Source organism: Chlamydotis macqueenii, chromosome 1 (assembly GCF_036417535.1).
Source record: "Chlamydotis macqueenii isolate bChlMac1 chromosome 1, bChlMac1.mat, whole genome shotgun sequence".
Taxonomy (NCBI): domain Eukaryota; kingdom Metazoa; phylum Chordata; class Aves; order Otidiformes; family Otididae; genus Chlamydotis; species Chlamydotis macqueenii.
The window spans coordinates 141,891,960-141,916,550 of NC_141556.1; the positions used below are offsets into that span (position 1 = coordinate 141,891,960).

The following is a 24,591-nucleotide window of genomic DNA, read 5'->3' on the forward strand; positions in this document are numbered from 1 at the left end:
AGCTGATCAGTGAATATCTCAGAAGTTGCAGTCCCTGATCATTCACTGCAACATCTGTCCATTCTTTTTGCTTCTGAATTTTCCTTCTGTAGTAGATCAAAATTCCCATTTCATGCTTTTTATGCCTCTGTGATACAGACACAGAAGAAATGTGCAACCAGAGTCAACGGGGCTGGTGTGGAAAGCAAAGGAGGGGAACTCCAGATGTTCAAAAAAGGTGTGCTAATAGTGTGAAGAAGCAGATGGACATAAATGGGAAGTTGACCCTGAGTGGGAAACTCAGGGGAGTGTAAGCAATCAGGGGCTGTGTCAGGCTTTCCTAACACTGAGGCTTCTCCTGGCTCCCACGGGGCTCAGAAAGCTCTCAGAGAGCCACCAGGTGCCTGTCCTTCCGGTCCTCCGACTTCAGTTACCATGACCAAGCGAGCGGAGGGTGCAGGAACAGGCACTGAACAGCACAGGTGCTCAGTGGTGTCATGTGTGGTCAGCCAGCACAGCTTTGTGGGGTTCATATGACCTTACTGAGGAGCAGCCTGAGAAACATCATCCCAACTTCTCTGTTACTGAAAAGATGCTGCGCAGTCAGATACATGTTTGAAAGAAAGCAATTAGGCAAAGCAGCAATTGTAACACCATCATATACATATCTATTCATACGTGAATAATGGCATTAGTAACTCTAACTGTCTTTTGAGAAATTATGCTCCTTTTATATTTTATTAGCTAATAACTTTCTGACAACTGAGTCATCAAATTGCAATGAAATAATAGTAAAATATTTCTAACAGTTAATATGTTCCAGTGTCTGACAATTATGTACTCACTTGCTTTCACTGGAAACATTATTTAGGTAAGAACAAGGAACGAACCCACTACAAGAAAGAAATGCAGGCATATCTGTCATTCTAGAAGTATCTGAAAGCAAGGGGAAGTGTAGGAGAAAGAGAAATAAAATGGGATAGAGTTAGAAAATAGAGTATTTCAGTAGATTTAGCTGCAGATAGTCTGTATGTAGATTCTGTTCCTCATTTTTGTTCTTAATGGCATGGAGCAAATCAAAGGAACCATTTAGTTTTGAAAATGTATTATTAAACTCAAAAGCATTATGATCACTATTGTCAATTGTTAGGTACTTGAATAATTGGAAGTCTAGTGGCAGACAAACCAAAAAGGTAAGAAGTAACATATCTAAATACTAATTCTGGCATAAGTTTCAGTTTACTTGTTGTTATTGCACATACTTATCCCCATACCTATCCCATACCTTTTGCCATCATTGTTTCTGAAAAGTGATTCAAAGTCACATTGCTAGTTCAAGTTCAGGTTTGGCCATTTGCTCACATTATTAAATACTGGTCTTTATTAATTAAGACATTCCAAAAAAAATGGCTTGCTTAGTACATTTGTGCATATTTTGAAATATTCTAAAAAAGTAACCACTGCCCTTAGCTTCTAGATGTGTAATTCTTCAGTACAGAGCTAAAAAAAAATTAAATACTTGGACCATGGGACAAAGAGGAAACTGGGTTTCTGTTCAGAGCCCTGAGTCAGCACACGACTTGGAGTGGTGTTTTGGCACTCTTTCTCGAGTGGAACGGCACCTCAGTCGGTTGGGCGCTCGCACCAGTGAGACCGTCTCCCTGGCAAAGAGCCGCCATGCACGAATAAGCACGAACAAGGACTTTGGCCGTTAATGTCTCTGCCCCGTGAGCAAAAATAAGTTTGGGTTTTGATTTGTTTGTTTGTTTTCCTTTCCAAAGCATATTTTAATCTTTTGATGGCAAGTGCTCTACAAATACTGAACATGATGACATGCTTCCCAAGTAAGCAAGTAAATAAGCTTAGTAATGATAGCCTTGGCCTAGTATGCCATTACTCTGGGCACTGTGCAGTCATAATGAGGGACAGCAGTTACTCTGCAAAACTACAAAATGAAGGGAGCAGAGATCAGACAGATGTAGCAAAAAGTTAATTCCCCGGAAGGATGGGATTGTACCCGTCAGCCTGAAAAGCACTTGCCTTGGCACACTGGTTATCTAACTACCATTGTAGTTGGTGATGCAGAAAAGGACAATTTCGAGGTCAGATGAGGACAGAGATTAAAATTTAGCTCAGTGAATGTTCTCAGGGGCTTGCTTTCCTTGCGCATATAGTGTCATTAGCAAAATCCAGGATAGTCAATAATGTTGCCACAGTCCGTACAGGTGATGAAGAAGCGGTTGGACCTTGCACTATCCCACGAAGTACTGCACCTAATGAAAGTCCAATGCCTTCTGTACCATGATGAATATTTTGTGTTAAAAGAGACTCCTCCATTGCAGTGTGAGTGGCTGCCTCCCAAGAAGCTGATCGTGCTTTCCCTAATCTCTTTCCTTGTTGAGCTGCCTGAGAAGCAAAGCAACAGCAGAGTCAGCATAAAGCTTCGCCTAGGTCTTCAGTCCCTTCGTTGTTGCGCTAGTTACTAATAAGTTAGTACAACCAGGTTTTGTGCATCTGAGCAATTACAGTGCTGTTCATGTGGTTTTATATAGCTGCTAGGCCACAAGAGAAATGACTTGAACAACTCTCTTCTTTTACAGGAGTTAATAACTTTTGCATTTCCTTACCACCTCCAGATGCAGGAGATCAGTGAAATTAAACAAAATTGCAGACCTCCTAAAGGTCTATAGGGAGCCCAAGAAATTGTCCAGTGTTATTCATGGGGAATTGTTGTTTAAATGGTATGACTTTACATTCTTTTTGAAAAGTGTATTTACAATATCTTAAAACTGGATTATAAGCTTTCTTTTTTTCTTTTTTCTTAATGGAAAAGGCCACTGCGTAATTTATATAAATTCACTAAGGCAATTTCAGAGGACTAGTACTGTCTAGGTTCAAAATATATAAGGATTATTAAAGCCCTGTATTGTGTAAAACTGAAAGGAACTGAAGGAACTGTTCTCCTGTAAAGGATTTTAATAAAAGCCATGATTGTCTTTTGTTATTTAGCTTACTGTTGTGCCTGCAGGCCTTCCTAAACTCTTATTGTACAGACAAACTATAAAGAGGCATTATAGCTCACAGCCTTCGTTGTGAGAGGATGAAACAGTTTGGTGAACATCACTGATGGACCGGGAAAAAAAAGCAACAGGAAAGGTCTTTCATTGCAGCATGTGTTGGAGCTCGTTTACCCAATAGTTTAATGTGCTTTCTTTAGAAGCCTTTAGAAAGGCTTTCTTTAGTGTGTGTGGAGAACTGTATATCTTTATTTTTTGATTCTTTTAAAGGTTGTTTCTTTCATAGGAAGAGGTGGGGGAAGCCATGTGCAAGGAAGGGCGTGGCTGTTCCTTCCCTTGGAGCTCAGGAGAGCAGCCCTCTGCCCGTGAGATGGGAGGGTGGAGGGGAGCGGGTAAAACGCAGTGAGGACCTGGAGCCTCAGTCCTCATCTGTGGTGGCCAAAACTGTCCTGGGGAACAGGCATCTATGTGGAGGTTGCCACAGCTCAGGAAATCTAAGAGTTTCTTAAAATCTAACCGGACAGTAAGGACTCACTCTGCAAGGACACAGTGGGCAAGGGGAGCATGCTTTGTAAAGCCTTTGCTTTTTTTTTCTGTTGGACTTAGTCACTGGAGGTTGCTCAGTACTGCCTGACTTTCTAAAGTTGAAACACCTTTTGTTCTTCCTTGGAAAATTCACTTTATGGAAGAGGTTCAGGCAAACCCACCTCAGAGCCCTAGTATACTGGGTCTGGCTGAGGTGGAGTTGACAACATCTAGTTGACCTGGAGTCCCACCACGACATGTAGCAAACCAGAGAGAGAATAACATCTACACTACAGACTCACATTTTCTTGCTTAAGACATAGCTAATGCTGAAACAAACCAAAAGCCTGGCATGCAGTATGTATACTTTCTAAAAGGCTAAAACAGGTGGATGAGGTCACAATTCTTTTTCCCCTTTGCAGAGTTTCTAAAGAATCTGGATTGTTTGTGTGGGGATAGCTACTGCTGTTGTGTGGGGGCACTGCTCATTTTCACTCCGTAACCCAGGTTGTGGCTGTCGTGCACGGCAAGGCAACTGATGAAGCCGTGCTGTGAGAGTCAGGGGGTGAAAGCTAGACAACTACAACAGAAGGAGAATTTACAGAACTGGTGGGTTTAAAGTTATTGGGGGATTTAAGTAATCTTTTTTATTTTAATTAATTAATTTTGTCGTGTTCTAGTGAAGGTCAATGGCTGACTAATGCTTTGGACAAAGGGAGCTTTTGTTAGAGACATACTTTCTTGGAAATGAAAACATACCAGCCTTAAATTTATTTTGAGACACTGACACCCTGCCCCTTGGCCAACATCACTGGTGCAGGGAGACAGCCAACCCTGCACCCCTTGCCACCCTGCCCCTCGACCGACGTCGGCAGCGTGGGTAGGATGCTGCCTGCAGCATCCATGTGAGGTATGATCCTCTCAGGCCATGCTGTCATTGCTGGAGCCGAGGGGCAGCACGACTTTTACCCACATTCAAAAGGCATTTACGTGACTGGTTGTTGCTGCCAGGTGAACCAGACACCAGGTGTCCCTCGGTGTGCACCAGAGCCACGACATCACTTATGATGCCATGTTTGCTATCGGTGACAGATGAGTCATCTCATGGGCATGCTGTCGCTCATCTTTCCTACTGCCTCAATAAAGCTTTTTTTTTTATAATGTGTTGTCAGCCTCCATCACTGTTCGGATCACAGACACTCAGCAGATAATCTGGAAAAAAAAATGACAAAGTAGCATATTGGGCATCAGAAACACGGGGAAACATTGTGGTGCCCGATTTAGCTTCTTCTCTCCCCATTTGATTTCCAGCTGCCATGTCTTGATCATCCCAGCACTGAAGAGAGGTAGCTCCTCTTCCTAAATGGTAGCAGTAGAAAAAATAGTAGAACTGGGACATATTTGCTCCATTTGATACCCATTTTCAGCTCCTGGCAGCAGTATTCTTTATATTTGCTCTGTGAAGAATCAATAGTTTAAAAATAGAAATGAAGGAGGGAAGAAGAAAGAAGGAACTTTCTGAGACCAGCTTCACCCATAATTTTCAAAAGCCTAGTTTATTTTTAGAATCTTTACTTTCCTGGAGACATTATCACAGGAGTCCTTGTTGATGTCTGTAAGTGTGTTTTTTATATCATTGTAACTGACTTAACTCTGGTTTTGTTCATCTCCTCTTCTCTCCCAGTGGAGTTTTTATACTGTGATTTGGCTTCCATGAAGTCTATACGGCAGTTTGTGCAGCGGTTTAGAGCAAAGAATTGTCCACTCCATGTCCTGGTGAATAATGGTGAGTTCTGTTTTTTTCTTCATATATCTGCAGGGGAAGATGTGACAAATGGGGCTCCCGTCTATTGCTTCACGTTTCAAATCGATTATCTGAACCATATGGCAGATTACAATATGGCTGAATTAACAGGGATGTCTTTCTAGGAGTTAAGTTGCTTTTTTTTTGAGAGATTGTCAGCTGAGCAGATTGAACACTTCAGTGCCACCTCTGCTTTTGATGTTGTTGCAAGTCTTGTTCCTTTGCTCTGTTTTTTAGCTCTCCAGCACTGAAAATCATGAGACTGCACAAGAATCTGAGCATCTCTAATAAAAAAAAAATAAAAAAAAAGGAGGAAAGGAAAGCTGTACTTCATGTTTTAGAAAACTTACCTTTTTATCTTTATTTTCTTTCTCTCCCTTTATATTTTCCCTGTATGTATTTACTGTGGCTGCCTGGTGAGCTGGGTTGGGGGAGGTTAATCCATCTGAAATATAATCTAGCAAATTATCTAGCAACCTCAGAGCAGTCACTGCTTAGATCAAGGTGCTGCTGGAAAGTTGTCCATAAAACTGTGTCCTCAGTGGTCAGAGAACAAATTAAAAGGACAACATTTATCTTGCATTCGTACAATTATCAAATGAATCTCATTACTCTTAGGGATTTTAACTTTTGTTTTTCACATACTTGCTGTCTAATTATGTTTTATAGCCACAGCATTTTCGGAAACCAGCCAGTGCAATAATTTTCCTCCAAAACCCCAACCTGCTTGGCATGCTCTTTCCTAAGGGGGAATTTTCACCTGTCTATTTAACTAGGGGAAAAACCCGGCAGCCACAATTTAGGCTTCTTTTAGAAGTTTTCTGCTGTTATATGCTGCTGTTCTTGTTTTCCCAATTATTTGCATGTATTTTTATTAAGATATCCCAAAGAACATTTTCTGTTTTCCTGTGCACTCTGCAGTCCTAGTGAGGGCAAACATGCTGTAAATAAATGGGTTTGTTACATTCATTGATACCTTAAAGAGCTCTCAGTTACACAAGCAAATATTGCAATAAAAATTCAAGAGTGTTTTATTTCCTGATTGATATGAAACATTCATGAAATGTTCAATTAAATTTTCATTTTTATTTGATTAGTCAAAAAAGCCCACCATTATTATTTTAATTGTGCAATAATTAAAGGTAGTGGATATTTAATCCTGGTCACAAAATCTTTCCAGTTTTCCATGCCTTCTTTTAAAGATGCAGAGTACAAGCTGTTACACAGATGGGAACAACACTATTTGAAAAAAGCAGCATTTTGTGGAAAAAAAAGGTTTTGAGATCTATGCAGTCGTCAGGCATCCCCTGCCCTCCACTGGTTGCCTGCATGAGCAGAGCCAGGACTGTGCAGCAGGGGCTTGGGGGCAGCTTGAGGGAGAAATGATGGGTCTGAAGAGACAGCACAGCTAGGAAGCCCTCTTGAATAAAGGATTTTGTTCTGCCCTAGCTGCTGCTGAAGCAGGATGGATGCAAATTGCGGTTAAATATGTTGACTTAATCAAGAGACGAAGTTATATGAAAATCAATCTCCTAATGTGCCTAATACGATACAAGAGCAAAGAGTGTTGGCCCAAAGCTTCTTTTAAGAAAGAACCTTGAGACTAATATTTGCCTGAATCAGTCTATGTTTTCATGACCTGCAAGAAGGGCATTTGATTTCACTTATACTTGGTTACCAAATGTGGTTGGCAAGAGAGCCTGTTGTTTGAGAAAATCCTGTTAGGAACTACAATGAAATGAATGGTCCATCTCTGCTTTTTGCTGAGTCTTTAACAGAATCACAGACGCGATCACGTCCAAAGCTGCTGTAGAGACTCCCGTATAATTAGGTTAGTCTCCAACCATTACCTGGCAAGTCACCAGCCTCCACTTCTGAAAGCTCTTTCCTGCATTTTTTTTTTCCCAGTCCTTTTTGTTTGCTCTTGTAAATAATCTGTAGCATTTAGTTTTGTTACTAGTTTCATAATGAAAGCCAAAGTGATTTCTTGGTACACAAGAGGAAAATGAACATACCTAATGGAAGAGAAATGACCTGATGCAAAAATCTTTGAACCGCTTCTCTTGGCTTTCCATCAGTGTTGAGCATATCCAAGACAAATGCTGAGGTTAGGGCTAACTGGTAGGCTTTTTATTTTCCCTTTCTCTTCCTCTTTCCTTTCTTTTTTTCACTTTTTTCACTGTAATGCAATGCACTAAGGAGAAGGACTCAGTCCATCATGGACTGCAGGGCTGGAGGCACTACTTACTCAAAAACCTCATCACAGTTGCCAGCTCCACTGCCTTCACTGTATGATCCCCAGGACACAAGCTTGAGTGCCTGGAAGAGGACAATGCTTGCAATATTTAAATGTCTGATGGAAATGAGTTGTTAGGCATGTTGTCAGTGAGTGTGTATGCTTTCTGTAAGAAAACTCATCAATAGGAAGGCATTTTGTGTGACCATTAGATGTCTTGCAGGACATCTCATAATGACATGATTGATTTTCTTATGTCTCAGCGTGTGCATCTAGAAGAGTAGGTTTCTTAGTATCACCAAATACTTTCTTATTTCTTACAGATCTTGAATCTCTAGCATTCTCAATATGAAGAGACCATTTTTATTTTTTAGCATATGGGGAAGAGTCTGTTGGCCAGGCATCTGCACAATGCATTTGTAGGCAGTCATATGCTTTTAAGAGTGTGACCCAAAGGCTGTGGGGACTAATGGAAAGTCTCCATTAGGTTTTCAAAATCAGACTTTGTATGGGTCCAATGACTTCTGAATCAGGCCATCAGCAACCTAGTAAGAATTTTTTTCTCTGTCTTCATAGGACCAAGCATTTTGTTATCGAAGACTATACCCTTTTGTTACATTTAATGCCATGGACTGTTACTTTGCAATTTTTTACACACTGTATTAGTATTATTTAATTGTTTTAAATTAAAATCTTTAAAAATGATTGATAGAATCATGTCTATACATTACATCTTTCCACATCATATCCCCATGAATATGTATCCTGTATGTATGTAAAAATATATGATTTTTTTTTTGTGGGCTTGTGTGAACCTATCAAAAAGCCAAACATTTCAAGATTAGTTGAGGAAAGTTCTAACATTATACAATAATGCAAACTATAAAATTAACATTGAATTAGTATTAGAGGCAGGTGATTTGGCATGAATTACTGTGCTAGGTAAATAATCAATACTACATGTCTGACCTAAGATCATTATGAAATTCAGCAGCTTTCTAAATCACTGCTGATTTTTTAAAAAAATGTATTTCCATCACTTGCTCTCCATCACTTGCCTAGCTCAAGGATCTAGTTGGAAAAGAAATTAATATTAAAATCTTGAGTTTCAAAGTATTCTCCTAGAGCTAGACACCCAGGTCTCACAAAAATTTCAGTAAGGCAATTCAGGCACTGTAAGAAGTCTTACGTGAACATTTAGGGTGTTCAAAATGGAGATTAGTGCACTAGGGTCACCTCCTCTCTTTTTGTTATAGCTGATTTTAGCGTATACATTTAACTTTCTGATTTCTAATTTAAAAGGAAAAAATTGGTTGAATGCACACATTGTTTCAGCTGACAAATAAAGGCCTGTTCTCCCTTTACTGTGACTTCTGCATTGGTAATATGCATGCTCAGCTCTTGGTTTTTAAAATAAACAGAACATATTAAAGATGCAAATGGAGTATTACATAAACTTTTTTAAAAAAATATAATGTACTAGGGCTAAAAAGAGAAAAATGCTACGACACAGAAAATAAATTCGTGTTCTGTGAAAAAAAAAAAGTAAGCTAAATAGCTCAACTGTGAGCTACAGAAAGACAGATGCAGTACAAGCAGTTTAGAAAACTTGATCTGACAGAAGGTCAGAAGAATATGTCTTCTAGTCCACTGATTGGCAATTGGGTGCCAATTTTGGTGTTTTGTTTTTTTTTTTTTTTTTTTGGAAAGAACTGTTTCAACTTTTTTTTCAACTTTGTGCAGTTGAAAAGCATTTAGCAAATTACAGCATGTACAGTAGCATAATTATTTAATACATTCATAAAAATGGTATTGCTGTTAAGACACGTTAGAAAGTCTGCTATCTTCCTATGGCTAAAAGGGACAGATAGTAGAAGATATCATAAAATTCCATGAGCAGTAGTCACTGTTTCATGCCAGAGAGTTTTTTTTCTAACTTGGAAGTCAGTCTTTTTCTCTGTGTGCTGGAAATGCTTCTCAGCACCTGGTAGTTAATGTTTTTAACTTATACATTGTTTGCAGTACTTAATGATCTTAAACCTGAGAGAGCTAAAACCAAAATCACAACATCTTTAGTGAATAACAGAATATCTAAGGATACTAAACATGCACAGTCTAACTCAATAACAATGAAATACCAGGTTCCTTCTCTGTTGCAGTTTGTTGAGTGTTTTGTTATTTTGGCTCTAGATTAGGAAAGAAGGAGGAGAAAATTAGGAGAACATTTAGCTTGGCATGCACACAAACACACACAAAAAAAGAACTTAGAGATTCCAGGATATTATTAGCCTGTTGTAGACAGATTAAAGTTAATATATTTGAGGTTGAACCCCTCTCTAAGCCAATTTAAAATCAATATTTCTGAACTGCTGGCTAATTCAGACGTTCATATTTCATGCTTCGTGGCGGATCTGAGACACTTCCGTCTCTTGATAGAATGAATAAGTCTCTATAAGCTTCCCTCTTAGAGTTCCTAAGACACAATAAAAGCTGTATCAGTAGGTCAGTAGGTGAAATACATCTATTTCTTTGTGTTACCTACACACGGCTTGGCCATGTGCAGTCCAGCCATAATCCTTTACAAGGAGCCATTTGAGTACTCCCATGGATGCTGTCATGATTGATCACTTATTAAATTATTTTTGTATTTGAGTATTTGCAGGATCAGATCATCAGAAGAAATGTGATATTTGAGGGGTTGGAACAAGTGGATATATCAAATACAAACAATTTTATAGGCACCTACCTATTCACAAGTATTATTGATTAGTTAGATTTAACAATGGTTACTTACATTATCACAGTTGGATGTACGAAAAGATCTTGTCCCACTGGATTAGGTAAGAGCCAGCTCCCCTCTCTGTAGCAGCTGCAGGCTACACAGATGAAAAGGAGAGAAGTCCCAGAGAAGTGGAAATTCACTGGAGAAAGCCTTGAGGGAAAGTTAGTGAGAAAGGTTGCTGTTGACTCCAGTGGAGCTTGGATTTCATAAAAAATAATGCTTCTCCTCCAGCCACACAGGAAGGCTGTGGTGAACTCAGGATCTGATATGTGATGAATCTCTTTCTAGTGTCTTGATTACAGCATTGTGTTTCATCTTTATCCTTCCTTGAAGACAAATTAGAGCAATACGTAAGCAAAGCTGAGCTGGACAAGGAGAAAAAAAGAGGAGAACAAGGAGAAGGGCAAGTGACCCTTTACCTATATGTAATGGATGGTAGATACTAGACATCATGGGAGAACTGGGCCTTTGGAAGATATTTAGAGCTGGAAAAGGTAATCTGAGGTAGTGGGAAGATTGGCTTAAAATGGGTATTCCGTGGATGAGGAGCAAAACTAGAAGATTCCTATGGAAGCTAACATGCAGCATTAATGTGTTCTAAAATGAGAAGATACTCTCAGAGCCATATTTTTTGAAGAAGCTCAGTGCATGACAGATGCCATTTACTAGATTTTTCAGAAGAGATTGTCTTTTTAAGAGAGGTGACTGGAAAGTGTGGGGAGGCTGGCTGATCACGCACCGCTCTGTACAGGTATTAGGTGTCTTGGGTACTGGAAGTAACTTGTCTGGGCACGCATGTCAGAGCACCATGATACTGCTGATGGCATCCAACCCAGCTTGTTCGGAGCAACCGAGGGCTGTGCAATGCCAACAGTTACCTAGTGCCCAGATTTTTAGCAGCAGTCATCAGCTAGAGCATTTATTATACTTGAATAGCATTGTTGTCTGCCAGAACGATATGTATCCTATATAAAGACATCAGATTTCTTACAAAAGGTTTATTTTTGATTAGAAGAACTAATAAGTTAAAAGAGTAACTTCAGGCTACTTCTGACTTTCAAACTGGAAGGATTTCATTCATGAAAATCCTGCCTTTTGTTTGATACTATCTTTGTCTTTCTAATTATTTCCAAAGCTTTTTTCTGTGTCTGTGGTATGAAACACTTTGTAAAAAGGGAAATATCTCAGGCTCCACATGCTGCAGGTTCTTGACCCACTTGCTTTTATGTCCTAAATGTGAATGTTTTATCAATGAAGGACAGATAAAAAATTCAGCTATTGATGGATTAGGAAACCCAACTGGTTCTACTTAAGTGTGTGGAACATTTGCCACTGGCTTTTCTGGGAGGCAGGAGTGCACCATGTTTTATTCTTAATCCTTTCATAGCTTTTAGGTAAAAATGTTTTTTATACAAATTGCAAACCAAGATATTTTACTTCTAAGAGAACTTCCTATTGAATTAGAAAGCTGTGACTGACTTCCCTATTTTCTGATTATGAGTGGGATAACTCACCCTTGTGCCAACTCAAATAACCAAACACTTACTGAGCATATTTTCAGGAAACAAAATTGTTTGCTTGTTTGTTTGTTTTTCCAGCTAGACCCAATTGTGAATGCTCTGATTTATTTTAGTGTGAAAACAAAACCTCAGTTGTGCAGCATATTTTCTTTTTTTTTTTAACTGATGCATTTTCCAGGGAATTAGCCTGTGCTTTCTGTCGACAGAGTGAATCTGTTCTTAAAGGGGTATTGCAGCCTGTTCAGTTTTGTGCTGAAACTACCAAGATTTGGTTGTTACTCTCACAGTCCTTGAATATGGATTGTCTGCTTTTTTTTCTTTATTTTTTATTTAACCTACTGATAAACTAAGAGCATGTCTTTGCTGGAAATATGCATTGCTTTATCTTCTTTGGCACAGCTAATACAGTCCATTTCTCCCTTGTAGACGTTATAGGTGGGTCTGGGAGCACTAGTAGTAGACATTACTCAATTTTCAGTTCCTTCCTAGTTTGCAAAACTTTTAATGTTTGAGCTAAGAGTTTCCATGCCAAGTATTTGCCTTAGGCTAGTTTATTTTTATTTTTTGTAATGCCAGATAAAAGAGTTTAACTGTTTGCAACAATGATAAGAAAAACATCTTAGGGTTTTTTAAATGTAAAAAAATGGTGGCAACTTACTTTAGAAAGGCTCTGGCATTATCACAGTTTAGAATGGGGACTTGAATGCAGGCAAGATGCTGCTTTTGTGTCAGTCGTGTCTGCACCTTTCGCCACAAATGGAATATTCCTGTGATGGGCCGAGTCAGAACCCTGTTGAGCACTGCAGTTTGAAAACAATCTTTTACATTTTAATCGCTAAAGATTTTGCTTTTGCAAAATCCTGAGTCTAGACTGAGCAGGTCTTTCTGCTTGGATCACAACCCTGAGCCGCGATGGGAAGTACTGCGTGCAGGCCAATGCACCAGCACTGAGGGTGGGCACCAGCGTCCTGTCTACTCCCTGTGGCTGCCTCTGAGCTGGGCTGGAGACGGGCACTGTGGCTCACTTCAGGTTCCTCATCCCAGTCTCTCCACTATCCAGACTGGGGGCCTAGGTCCTCCATGATCTCCGTGACAAGTTTCTGTCCCATGAAAAGCAGACTATGGAGTGGGGAGAGGTGGATGGGAGGTGATGAGTGTCTGGGCTTTACCCTGATAGACAGTTGGAACATGGCTGTGGAGCTGGGATGTGATTTCAGCACTCTAAGTACCTAAATGTCTTGCCAGATACGGCTGGTGAGCTGATGTAGCTGGTGACCTCAGTTGGCTAGTGACCACATCTCTTGGGAAATGCTGGTTCTTGCATTTTTAGGCATAATGACAAAACCTGTAGCATGGAAGAGGAAGAAGCCTGGTTTGAATGCAGATGGGACAAGACCATAACTTCCAAGAGAGGCAGACCTATACGAGAAGCCTGGGTGTGGAGAATTGAAATAGAAGAGAGGCAGTTTAGGCTGGGAGGTTATGAGAGAGACAGCAGAAGATGGAGTGAAGAGTTGATAGGGGGACTGTCAGAGCTGTTCGGTGGGAACCATTAGGATGGGGGAAAACTTGATGGCAATACATTTGAGTTTGCTGATTGAAAGACTTTTAAACAGAATTAAACTATGAATATAGCATATATTCTTGTTCAATAGCAGGAAATTCATAAGAGCAAGTATGAGGAGAGGGATGTGGGGTGGGTAGTGAGGATGAAGAGAGCCATTACGTATGTCTGAACTGTGGGAGAGGTCTCAGTCAGAGCTTGCAAGTGCTTAGACACCACATAATTCACGAGGATTGAATCCTTGTCTCGAGGACTAAAGTCTCTGTTGTGCACAAACTGACTGAACCTTTTCTTGCAGTGAGGGAGTTCATGACTGATCTCTTTTTTGAGAGTTTACTGACATCTAACAGAGATGAGAATTATCCCCCTCAGTGGGGACATGACTGGAACCTTTCTTCTGTTTGGCCACCGACTTTGGTGTAGCTTATGGAAATTAATTCTCATCTACCTCTGTGCCACAACTGGTTGATGCTGAAGAGGGGATGGGGAAGTTGCTGGGAGCTTCAAAGTCCCAGGTCGTGGCTCCGTAAGAAAACCAGCCTCAGGAGCAACGGAAAGATGAGCCAGGCGTGGGACTGGCAGATGCCTGCAGGATCTATGGGATTCAGGCTCAAAGGAGCTAACGTGGCTGGGTAAGAAAATTAGGGAGAACGAACTTACCGTTTTCAGGGAAGCAGAGAGGCAGATTAAGCTGATATGCACGTCTGGGGCTGAGCCTCTCCCCTCCCTCCTGCGCACATGCTGTTCCTTGATAAGATCAGCGTCGAGTCACTGGATTCTAGGGGTAAGGGAGGGAGGGGAACACAGCCCAGAGCTTTGGCTGAGAAGCGACACACCATCCTTGGCTTCTGCAGGGCCTTGCATTTTGGCCAGCACAGGGAGTTGGGGAAGTTGTCATGAAGCCAGCGTGCCGAAATGGGAACAGGCAGTGCAGAGCCCCTTGCAAGGGAACAAGAGGCGGGAGCTAGTGGGAACTTGCTCTGTGCTGGAGTGGAGGCTCAGGCAGACTCCTGTGGAGCAGCTGTTCTGGGAAGATACAAGAGAGATCAAACCTGCTGGAGACAGCTCTCCTCTGCAGCATGAGGCTAGGTCCCAGTGCTGTCCTGCTTGCTCTTTATCAAAGCCATTTTCCCACTGGCTGGTCCCCTTCAGGAAAGGACCCTACACAGGACACTGTCCTGCCACTGATGCCAGACGGGCTGACAGCAGATGTCCTTGCATCTCCTGAAGGGTCAAATGCATTGGTGTGGGCTCTAGGTGTCATCTAGGTTATGTCATTGTTATGCCATGGGGTAAAATTCCTTGTTTTGCTTCAGTTTCCTCCCAGTTTGCTTTAGAAAACTGCGTATACCTATATAAAGAGCTCCTGAAGATTTTAAGAAGTGCAAGAATCAGAACTCCTTCTGGGGAGACAAGGAATAGAACCGTAGCTTTGGAGAGCTGTACTAACACTTCATTTGTGTTTTCGTGGTTTTCTTCTTAACTGTTTGGATTGTTGCCTTTTCAGCTTTCATATACTGTTAATCTGCCTTCTGTGTGTGGCCCTGTCTAGACTCAGAATGCTCTTCTGGGATAGCAGTAGATGTGCAGCGTACCAGTGGCGCTGGGCTCTGGGTTACGGATGTAGCTTAGCAAGCGCTGCGTCGCAGCAGTGCCGTAAATCCACCTCTCTGCAGCCCAGACGAAGCCTGCCTGTAAAAAACACTTATGTAAGCACAGTTGTGTCTCCAGAAGGCACTTCTGGGGGCAATTCTTCTAATAAGGCATTTCACCTTCTCATTGCTCACTAGCCAGGAGAGGTCCACGGGATGGGTGTACTCTGGGACAGCATAGCCCAACTGAACGAGGTGGAAGGAGCCATCTCCTATAGGTAGCCTAGTCAGGGGACGCTGCTCTATGGCTATGGAGGTGTTTGTTCAGGAGAGAAGTGTGCTGTACTATTCTATAGAGAGATAGATGCACCCATAGATCTTTTGGTGTATGGATGTGCAGAGCAGAGCAGTTATAACACTCTGTTTGGTCACTTCGTATGGCTGCGCTCATGGAAAATGCTGCTAAAAGAATCAGCTACAGCAGTACAGAGCCCCTATGGAGAAAAGGCTTTGTGCTTTTACTTGGAGTTTCCACCTCCATTGATTTTTTCCCCTTGGGAACTTTTCTGGTACAGTATGTATCTCTTCCTTGTAAACAGCAAGAATTGGGTGGATGTGACGGTATAGGTTCACCTCCTGCGGTGAAGGTGCTACATGTAAGTGTATGCGGCTGACCTCTTGCCTTGCCTGCCGAACCTTGCATTTGGTGGGGATAAAAGCACTTGCATGTGGGGGCACTGCCTCCAAACCTTCTTCCCTGGGCCTGACCGGGAAGGAAGGCATTTTGTTCTGCATGTGAAAAAGAGGTTGTAAATCTTTCTTTTGTAGTGAGTTTGGGAGAAATACCTTTAGAAACGTCCAGGTAGCTCACTGTAAATAAATCTAGGTGAGTGAAATACTTGTATTTTTAAAGCTCTTAAAACTTATTTTATAATGGAGCTGAAGGATGTCTTTGCAGTGGGAGGTAGAGGAATTACAGCAATGTTTACCATCATCTGCAGTACAGGCAGGCATGGTACAAATTCTCCTATATAATCCAGTAAAAATATGGTATGCCTGGTCTGTAATATTTACAACTGTCATAAACTTTTTGATTATGCTGTACGCGGTGTAAGATCCAATCCATTACGCTCTTAAAGTCATATAAGACAAAATCATTGATGGATCCCAAACCAAGAGTTTCATTAGAAACTTTTATAGACAATCATGAGAAATGCCTGTTTACAAAGACAGTTCTCTTGAGCTATATTCATTCTTTGTGAGAAAAATACGACTATTGCCTAGTCATAAAAGTAAGCAAGGATAGAATTTTTTTTAATTCATTAAAGTGAATTAAAATGTGTATAATTTGAATATATTACAATAAATGCATAACTGTGGCACATTGGAATGTATTTTTATCTGTATCTGTAAGAACAGTTGTTCAGCAGAGTTATGCTACAAAATATTTTATTCTTATTCTAATTTATTTCTACTCTTGCAAAACCTCACATGAATGTGTCATTTAGGCAATTTTCTGCATGCATACTCTCGGTCTTTTACCTGAGTATTTCAATAATAGCTAATCAATTACAAAGTAAAAGCTCATGTTCAGCTTACATATTAATTCGTTTTCTAATGCCGCACTCATATCAGTGACTTTTTAAAAAATAAATCTTCTGGAAACAATGCAGCTAAATCAGAGGGGAAAACATACAAGAAAGTTGTATAAGAACTGAGATGTTTGACATTAATGGTCTGTGTGCTGCCACTTCAAGTTTCACATGCGCTCCAAAAAACTGAGGAGACTGACTGTTCATAATTAAAATCAAAATGATACTGGGTTGTATGGGTTCTGTACCAGAAGCATAAGCAAATTAGTTCTTACTTTACAGTGAAGAGGTAAGATTTAGGCATTTTTTATTGTTTCAGATAGTATTGGATTAATTGAAAGAATTAAAAACAGAAGCAGCTTTCATTCTTTCAGTTACCATTTGGAGCCCTTAAGTAAAGCTGGTGATGCTTCTGGACAAAAGAAAATCAATAGCATGCCACTTTTAGTATCTACTGAATGTTAGGTAGTTAATAATTTAAAAAAGAGAGCTTGCTGCTACACTTAACAAGATTTTTGCTTTTGTCAGAGAAGCAGCCAGGTTCAGTTGCCTGTTGGATGTTCCTTTGCATGCTCACTCTCAGTGGATTGAAATGGCTTCTCCTCAAATAAGACAAACTGCCCTTAAATTGCAGGCAAGATTTTTTGATAGCTTTGATATGAGCCACCTCAAAGATGAGGGCCTTTAAAAAAAAAAGGTTTTTCAAAGGTATTTTGGATTAATATTATTTGATCAGCTCTTGAAGACAAAAGGGAATTGCAGTAGCAACAAATGTCAGCAGAGGTGATTGTGCCTGCTCATGGATTTGGCCACAGTTTCTGCTCAGAGGAAGCTCCTGAAGAATAAGCAAAATAATTTTTGGGAATGTGTATCTTAACAGTTGTGCTTTGCATGAGTGAAATTTTTTTCTATGTCCCAAGCTGAGCTCAGATCTGTTTTTTGTTTCCAGGACATGCAGCACAGGTGATGGAGACTAATTGGGGTGGAGGACAAAGCCTCTGTGTGTTCTTGAGATCCCATGCCTCTCCAGAGGTCAAAGGGACAGCTGATACAGTACAGGCATCCTCGGGGCTGATGTGAGCCGTGACAGCCTCCCCGTGTTTGCCTGCTGGTCATGATACAAAGCTGAATGGCTGTAGCAGCCGTCTACCGCACATCTCTTCCCTCCAGACAAATTCCTTCATCCCTCCATCTGCCTTGGCCAGCAGAAGTGTGTGTGTGCATGGAGGTGCCTATAGAGAGCCCTGCAGCAGCCCCGACAGATGCAGAAGCAAGATTTGCGGTTCACATCAGCTTTGCTGTGCCAGGGCTGTTTTATGTTGGCCGCCTTCCCTTGGGCTTGCATTTTACCAGTGTCGCTGCAAATAGACCTCTGGCAAACTGCTTTCTCCTGCCTTTTCCAAGTGTCAGAGTTTTGGAGGGCAGGATGGCCCTCAGAGCGATGCGAATAATTTCCTTGGACCAGCCCAGATGCTTAGATGTGTGGTGCTGTTCCCATCTGCTCTCCAAGAGCTCGTGCTAAGCCCTGTCTCTGCTAAAACTCGCACAGTAGCAGGCGGAGACTTGGTCTGGGAACTTGGGGTTTATTGCCCTTCCAACGCTTTCTTTCTTCCCGGAAAACAAGAAAAAGTCACAGCAGGACTTGTCTCCCATTTCTGTCCATCCATAACCTTCACACCAGTACTCAGTCCCAGCCACTCTTCCAGATGTCATTATGTGCCACAATGCAGATTACGGAGGAAATGGAACTCCGTTTCCGACTATGTGAGCAGTTGCACCATGCATCAGAGTAAGTGCTGCTGAGGAAAGAGAATACAATGGGACACCTGACCAGATACCCTCTAATTTGTGCCTTTCCGTTATTAAAATTGAGATTTGACATGCAGAGAAACCACACCCGGCAGCTGGGTTTTCCTGTCATTCTGAGGGATCTGGGAAAGTGGCTGTAATGACAAAGAGAGATGCCAATCAGAGCTTTTGTAGAGCCCCATCATGTAATTTGTGTTGTGTTTCTTTCATCACCCAGCATCGCTCGTGTTCAGTCTTAAGGACTCCAGATGCGGGTATGCTGTGTTACACCCAAACCTTTTGTTTGCTCTGTCTTCTTCTTTTATTACTTCCCCTTACGCTGCATCTCCAGATGTCCTTCTCTCCTTCCTCACCTTCATTTTCTTTTCCATCATCTACTGTGTTTTACACTCTTTGTTTATGTCCTTTCACCATAGCTCTTTTCCCACCTCCCTCCTGCTTTCTCTTTCCTACCTGTATAAAACCAGAGTGTCTACAGAAAGTAGAGGCTGGCACTAAAATGGCTGCACAATGCCCCTGTTTCACTCTGGGCTGTGCTCTCACAGGTGGCCAGCTATTTCTTCGTCATGGAGGCCCATTACGCAATAAGCAGCTAATAGGTAAATAATGATGGGTGTTGGCCATGCTAAAAAGATCCTGAAAATGTCTCCTCTTCAGCCCAAGTGGCATTAACAAAGCAGGACTGAGAGGTGGTGGGACCCCACAAAGAAGTGGTGCAGATGCACCACATGTGCAATTTAAAATGATAATTTAACATGTCATCATCAGTCTGACGTCAAGAAATGGGATATTAAAGGGTTTTTCAGGGACACATGAAGTAGCACAAGGAGGAAGCCGATACTCTCACGTCTGTGAGCACAGGTGGGCTTTCTGCTGCAGCATATTCATATGTCAAGTGACATTGTCTGTAAGAGAAAACAAATGGCCTGCACCGTTATTCTGCGTGAGCCATGTCCATCTACATTTAAATTACAAAGGTCAGGTCCTCTTGTGTTGTAATTAAATTTTAATAAAATAAGAATAATTTATAACATTTAAGTCCACATATTAATTGGGCTGGATAGCTGTCCCCCACACAGTTTCAGTACATGGTACAGCTGATGTATGAGCTCAGGATTCTGCAAGATGCTGAAATCAACATTGTGTGTTAGGGATGTGAATACTTATTTTAGGCACTGAGTTTGAAAATTGTGGTTTGTAGCAATATATGCAAAAAAATTTGCCAAAATAAGCATTCAAAAAATCATTTCAATATGCAGCTGCTTGTAAGCATTGTAATTAAGATATATTGGGTAAATTTACTCCATCTTTTCTCACCCACACCAGTGAGATAGAAGTTGCAGATTTCAAACTAAGACTCAACAGATCTTTAAACTCCAGCCAGGACTCAGCAGAACGCCGTCTGGGAGAGCAAATCTGCTGCTTAGCCTGGTCTTGTCTGCCATGCCCTGAGCTCTTTGATGGAGGGAATGTTGTTGGGATTGCCCAGCTCCCACTTATTGTAGATGGATTAATTAGTGTTGTGGATCTGCAGCATTGAATTCTGGCACAACAGCAATGGGTTAACTCAACTTTTAATGTCTTCAAAACACTTTTCACAAATGAGCTCATTTATCCTCACAGTCTTGCAGGGAGGGACCTAGGAATGGAGAGTCAGTCTACCTGTTTTCTGGATAAAGGAGCTGAAGTGGGGGTTTTAACATTTTCCTCAGCAGGAATCACTCAGTGTCAGCTTTACACTTCACGTGCCATCACCAATCACTCATTGCTCTAAATGCTGTGTTTACACCCTGCAGCAGGAGATCCGTGCTCCTTCTCTGAAATAAATCAACAGGTTTTACCTGTACTTTCTCCTCCAGCTGGGGTGATGCTGGTCCCTGAAAGGAAGACGGAGGATGGGTTTGAGGAGCACTTCGGCTTGAACTACTTGGGACACTTCCTGCTGACTAACCTCCTCTTGGATACGCTGAAGCAATCAGGAACGCACAGTCACAACGCTAGGATCATCACTGTCTCATCAGCCACCCATTATGTAGGCAAATTGCACCTGGACGACTTACAAAGCAGGTACTGATCTGTTTTTGGTATTCACTGGTCTGGAGTAAGGGTATGCAGATGAAACTCCAAGAGAATTGTTACTGAATACTGAGTGTGGGGGTCTTTTGTTGCCTTTTTTCGTTTAATTAATGGTGATTCTCAAGCAGTTGCTTAATATCTTTCAGGCTTGAACAAAGCTTGCAGCCTTCAGTCAAAGATACAAATAATTCATAAGCTTGTCAACTGAGTCTTTTATTCTGAACCTTGAAAGCCTTGCTTTCCTTTCTGCTGCTTACACTGTGGTGATGGTTGCGATGCAGAGCCTGGACTCTTCACTGCCTCATCAGGGAGACTCTCAATAACTGGGATGTTTTAAAATGTCTCAGGCGAATGCTGACAGACTTTGCCCTCAAGTGCGGCCCAGAAGGCCAACCGCATCTTGGGTTGCATCAAGAGGAGCATGGCCAGCAGGTCGAGGGAGGCGATTCTCTCCCTCTACTCTGCTCTGGTGAGACCCCACCTGGAGTACTGTGTCCAGTTCTGGAGCCCCCAACATAAGAAGGACATGGACCAGTTGGAGAAGGTCCAGAGGAGGGCCACAAAGATGATAAGAGGGCTGAAGCACCTTTCTTATGAGGACAGGCTGAGAGAGTTGGGGCTGTTCAGCCTGGAGAAGAGGAGGCTTCAGGGAGACCCGATAACAATCTTCCAGTACCTCAAGGGGGCCTACAAGAAAGATGGGGAGAGGCTGTTCAGTAGGGCCTGTTGTGATAGGAGGAGGGGTAATGGTTTTAAAGTAGAGGGAGGTAGATTTAGATTGGATATTAGGAAAAAATTTTTACAATGCGAGTTGTAGAATGCTGGAACAGGTTGCCCAGAGAGGTGGTGGATGCCCCATCCCTGGAAACATTCAAGGCCAGGCTGGATGAGGCTCTGAGCAACCTGATCTAGTTGGGGATGTCCCTGCTCCTTGCAGGGGGGTTGTACTAGATGACCTTTGAAGGTCCCTTCCAATCCTAACCATTCTATGATTGTATGATTCTGTGAATGCATATGTAGAGGCCCTGATCCTGCCCTCAGATGGGCACAGGCCGATGCCAACCCCACCTGCCCAGCTGCCTCAGGCTTTGCCTGGCCCCCCGCGCTGCCTCCTGCTCCTTCCTCCCTGGCAGCTCTGACCGCTGTGCCTCCCCGAGACCTTACCAAGATCCAAGCGCGCAGCCACCCTGGGTTTTAGCACAGTAAGATGGGTTAAAATGCATGGCCTTGTTCTGTCCAACTATTTTCATTCAGGAAAACCATGGGTGAACCTCTGTGGGGTGTTTCTAATGTTAGCAAGACAACAAATGATGTGATAAATGTCTCTGGTATCATACAGGAACTGTGTTGAGTTCCTCAGTTAATTAAGGAACGGACAAGATAACTGAGATACATTTCAAAATTTCCCCATGCAGTCACATGTGGCAATTACGTGCTAACTAACAGGCACAAACAGAGCCTGTCTTCTGATGGGCTCCAGAGCGTTTCTGCCTGCACAGAGCCAATCTGAGTTTTGCATCATTTCCATGGAGAAATTCTGTCTCCGTCCTTTGACAGGGACTTCAGCACATGTTCAGTGGCACCTGGCCTGAGGTTTCATTTTGGCACAAAGACTGAAATTAGAGGGCTGGGCTGTTTCCACTGCAGACATTTTACATATGAATGCTGCATTAAGCATATCAAACTTTCTGTTTGACTTCTGATTACATACTATGGCACCAGTTTTATTACAAGCACATTGTTTAAACTCTGCAGGGTAGTCACAGTTTAATCTCTTGCTTGTAAAACAACCACAGGAAATTACCCTTGCTCTTCACTTGATGTATGTATTCATTGTTTCTGATGGGCATGTGCTGGATGGCACCACACAAGGGGACTAAGGGAAGTGTAATTAGTATTTCTTTGGGCTAAAGTGCAGAATGAAAAATTAAATGTGGCTGTTCTGTGTCTCTAGATAACAGTAGTTTCCTTGGTTATAGCAAAGCTTTGTATGTGCCTCTAATTTAGGATTATCCTTACCTGTGATTCATCATTGCTAACTGATATTTTAAAGGAACCAGAAATGTTTCAATTGGGAAAGTTATGGTCGAGCATGAACGGGACCAATCTGATGTAAAAAACAATAAGATACCAGTGCATTTTTCATGCAGCTTTTGCACCAAACCCTGCCATTTACTTTTCAACTTTATTGGTGTAACAAGAGCTGTAAAGGATGACAGACTGACTAATTTTGCCTGCTCTTTCCCATGTGGATGCTCTGAATCTCTGAAACCCTCAGGAGCAGCAGTGCTGCCTACGTTCCCAGCACACGAGCCCACCAGTGGGACTCAGAGGGGGCTGTGGACTCAGCTCCAAACCTATTCTTGGTTCAGGCAGGAGAAGACACTCCTGGGGCTTTTTTTTCCAGCCTAACTAGTGCTAAGCCCCCTACTTGGGTGAATAGTTGGTTATCTCATACATGGCACTGCTAATTGCACAGTGAGATCACTGCGCGCTCAAGTGTGTGCCTACAGCATGAGCGGGTGGTTCAGCAATCCTGGAGGACTGTTGTGGGGTGCCATACACAGATACTGCCCACACCACGGGGCCTCAGAGACGCCTTGTGATTCAGAGCAGCGTTTAGGAGCTTTAATGGATGCAGTAAAGACACCCATGGTGAGCACTGTGATGTGATAGTGTTCCATGAATTGCCATGGTTTCCCAGTGATGCCGTCCCTCATTTTTGCCGCTTGTGTGAATGGGAAATTTTTCTAAAAAATTCATGCTGGCTTTTTTCTTATTTTGATTTGCACTAGTTGGCCGTAATTTATTTAACAACTTGAATGTTTGTTCCCAGATTAGCTGGTAGTCCTAACCTTGCAGGAAGGCTGCAAAACAATTTGGAGTCATTTATTCACAGTGGAGACAGGGGAGCATAGTCTGTGCTGGTAAAACTACTGGTGGCAGCAGACTGAGTTGTTTACCTTGCCCTTGTCCCGTTATTCCTTGATTTTAGTTGGGTTAGTGTCTAAATTGGAGGTGAGTGATAGTGGTGGAGGAGGGACCTGTCCACCAAACACAGCAGAGAAGGAAATGTAGAAGCCTGTCTTGACATAAAGGAGACAATAAACTGAGGTTCAGTTCTCTGCTTTACCACAGATTTTTCTACGGGATTGTTCTCTCACTCAGGAGTCTCTGGGTTGGCAGTCACAGTTGTGGTAATTGCTCCCACTGCTTGTACTTGCTGCTTAGAGTTCTACTCTGAAGCCAGACATCATCCATATCACCGTGACCACAGGGCAACAGCATAACAAATAATTGTTGGAAGGTCTATCCCATGAATGGTATTAAATGTAGCTTGTGCTACTGTCTTCCACATTTCCTTCTTTCCTGGTTTGTTTTCTGCCATCTTACCAATCTGATTCAGCCCATGTTTTTCTTTTCAGCTCTTTTTTTGGCAGGAGGGTTAATTTAATTTTTTATTGATGTTCCTTGTATGTTAAATTATTTTTCTTCCTTTGTTATTTCTCCTTTCATTCCTGTTTGCTTGATTGCTATGTTCATAGTTTCATCTTCACCTGTGTTTTTTGAGCTTTTTTGTCTCCATTGCCTCTTCCCTCCCTATCTTATCATTTTTTCTTGGTGTTTTTTTTGGGGGGAAGTCTCATTTATGCTCACCAATTCATTTCCTCCTCTCCATTTCTCTTCCTCTTGTCTTTTCCCCCTACATCCCCAGTCCTACGTCTCCCCTACGTATGTCATTTTTCCTCCTTCCTGTCCATCCTCTTCCCACACGCACCAGTGAAAGAGACACAGCATGGGTACATCAAGGCAGGACAGAGCTTGTTCCAAACTGGCAGGGCACAGCTTGTTTCATGTGTGTTATTGAAAATGCAAACACACAAGAGCAATGACTGTTCTCCCAGTTCTTTTGCTGAAGGATATATGAAGAACATCAAACACCTTTGTGGTCTTTTAGATCCAGACCATTTTCAACAGCAATCACATGAGTCGACAAGGGGATCCCTAAGGCAAACCATTCTCCTTCATCCCTACTTCGAACATGACTGCTTTCAAGGAGGTGAAAGTTTAACAGAAACGCTATCTGCAAGTGGT

At 42.0% G+C, this 24,591-nt stretch overlaps 1 protein-coding gene across 2 annotated transcripts in view; it reads left to right on the forward strand.

Moving 5' to 3' along the window:
• Positions 1–24,591, forward strand: part of DHRSX (dehydrogenase/reductase X-linked) — a 168,498-nt gene that overhangs the window by 100,836 nt on the left and 43,071 nt on the right. The window contains exons 4-5 of one of the 2 annotated variants that reach the window (XM_086768578.1): positions 5,206–5,307; positions 20,280–20,487. In XM_086768578.1, coding sequence (XP_086624704.1) covers positions 5,206–5,307; positions 20,280–20,487 — 310 coding nt within the window. The remainder of the gene's footprint in view (positions 1–5,205; positions 5,308–20,279; positions 20,488–24,591) is intronic. The other variant, XM_086768586.1, reaches the window with a different exon arrangement.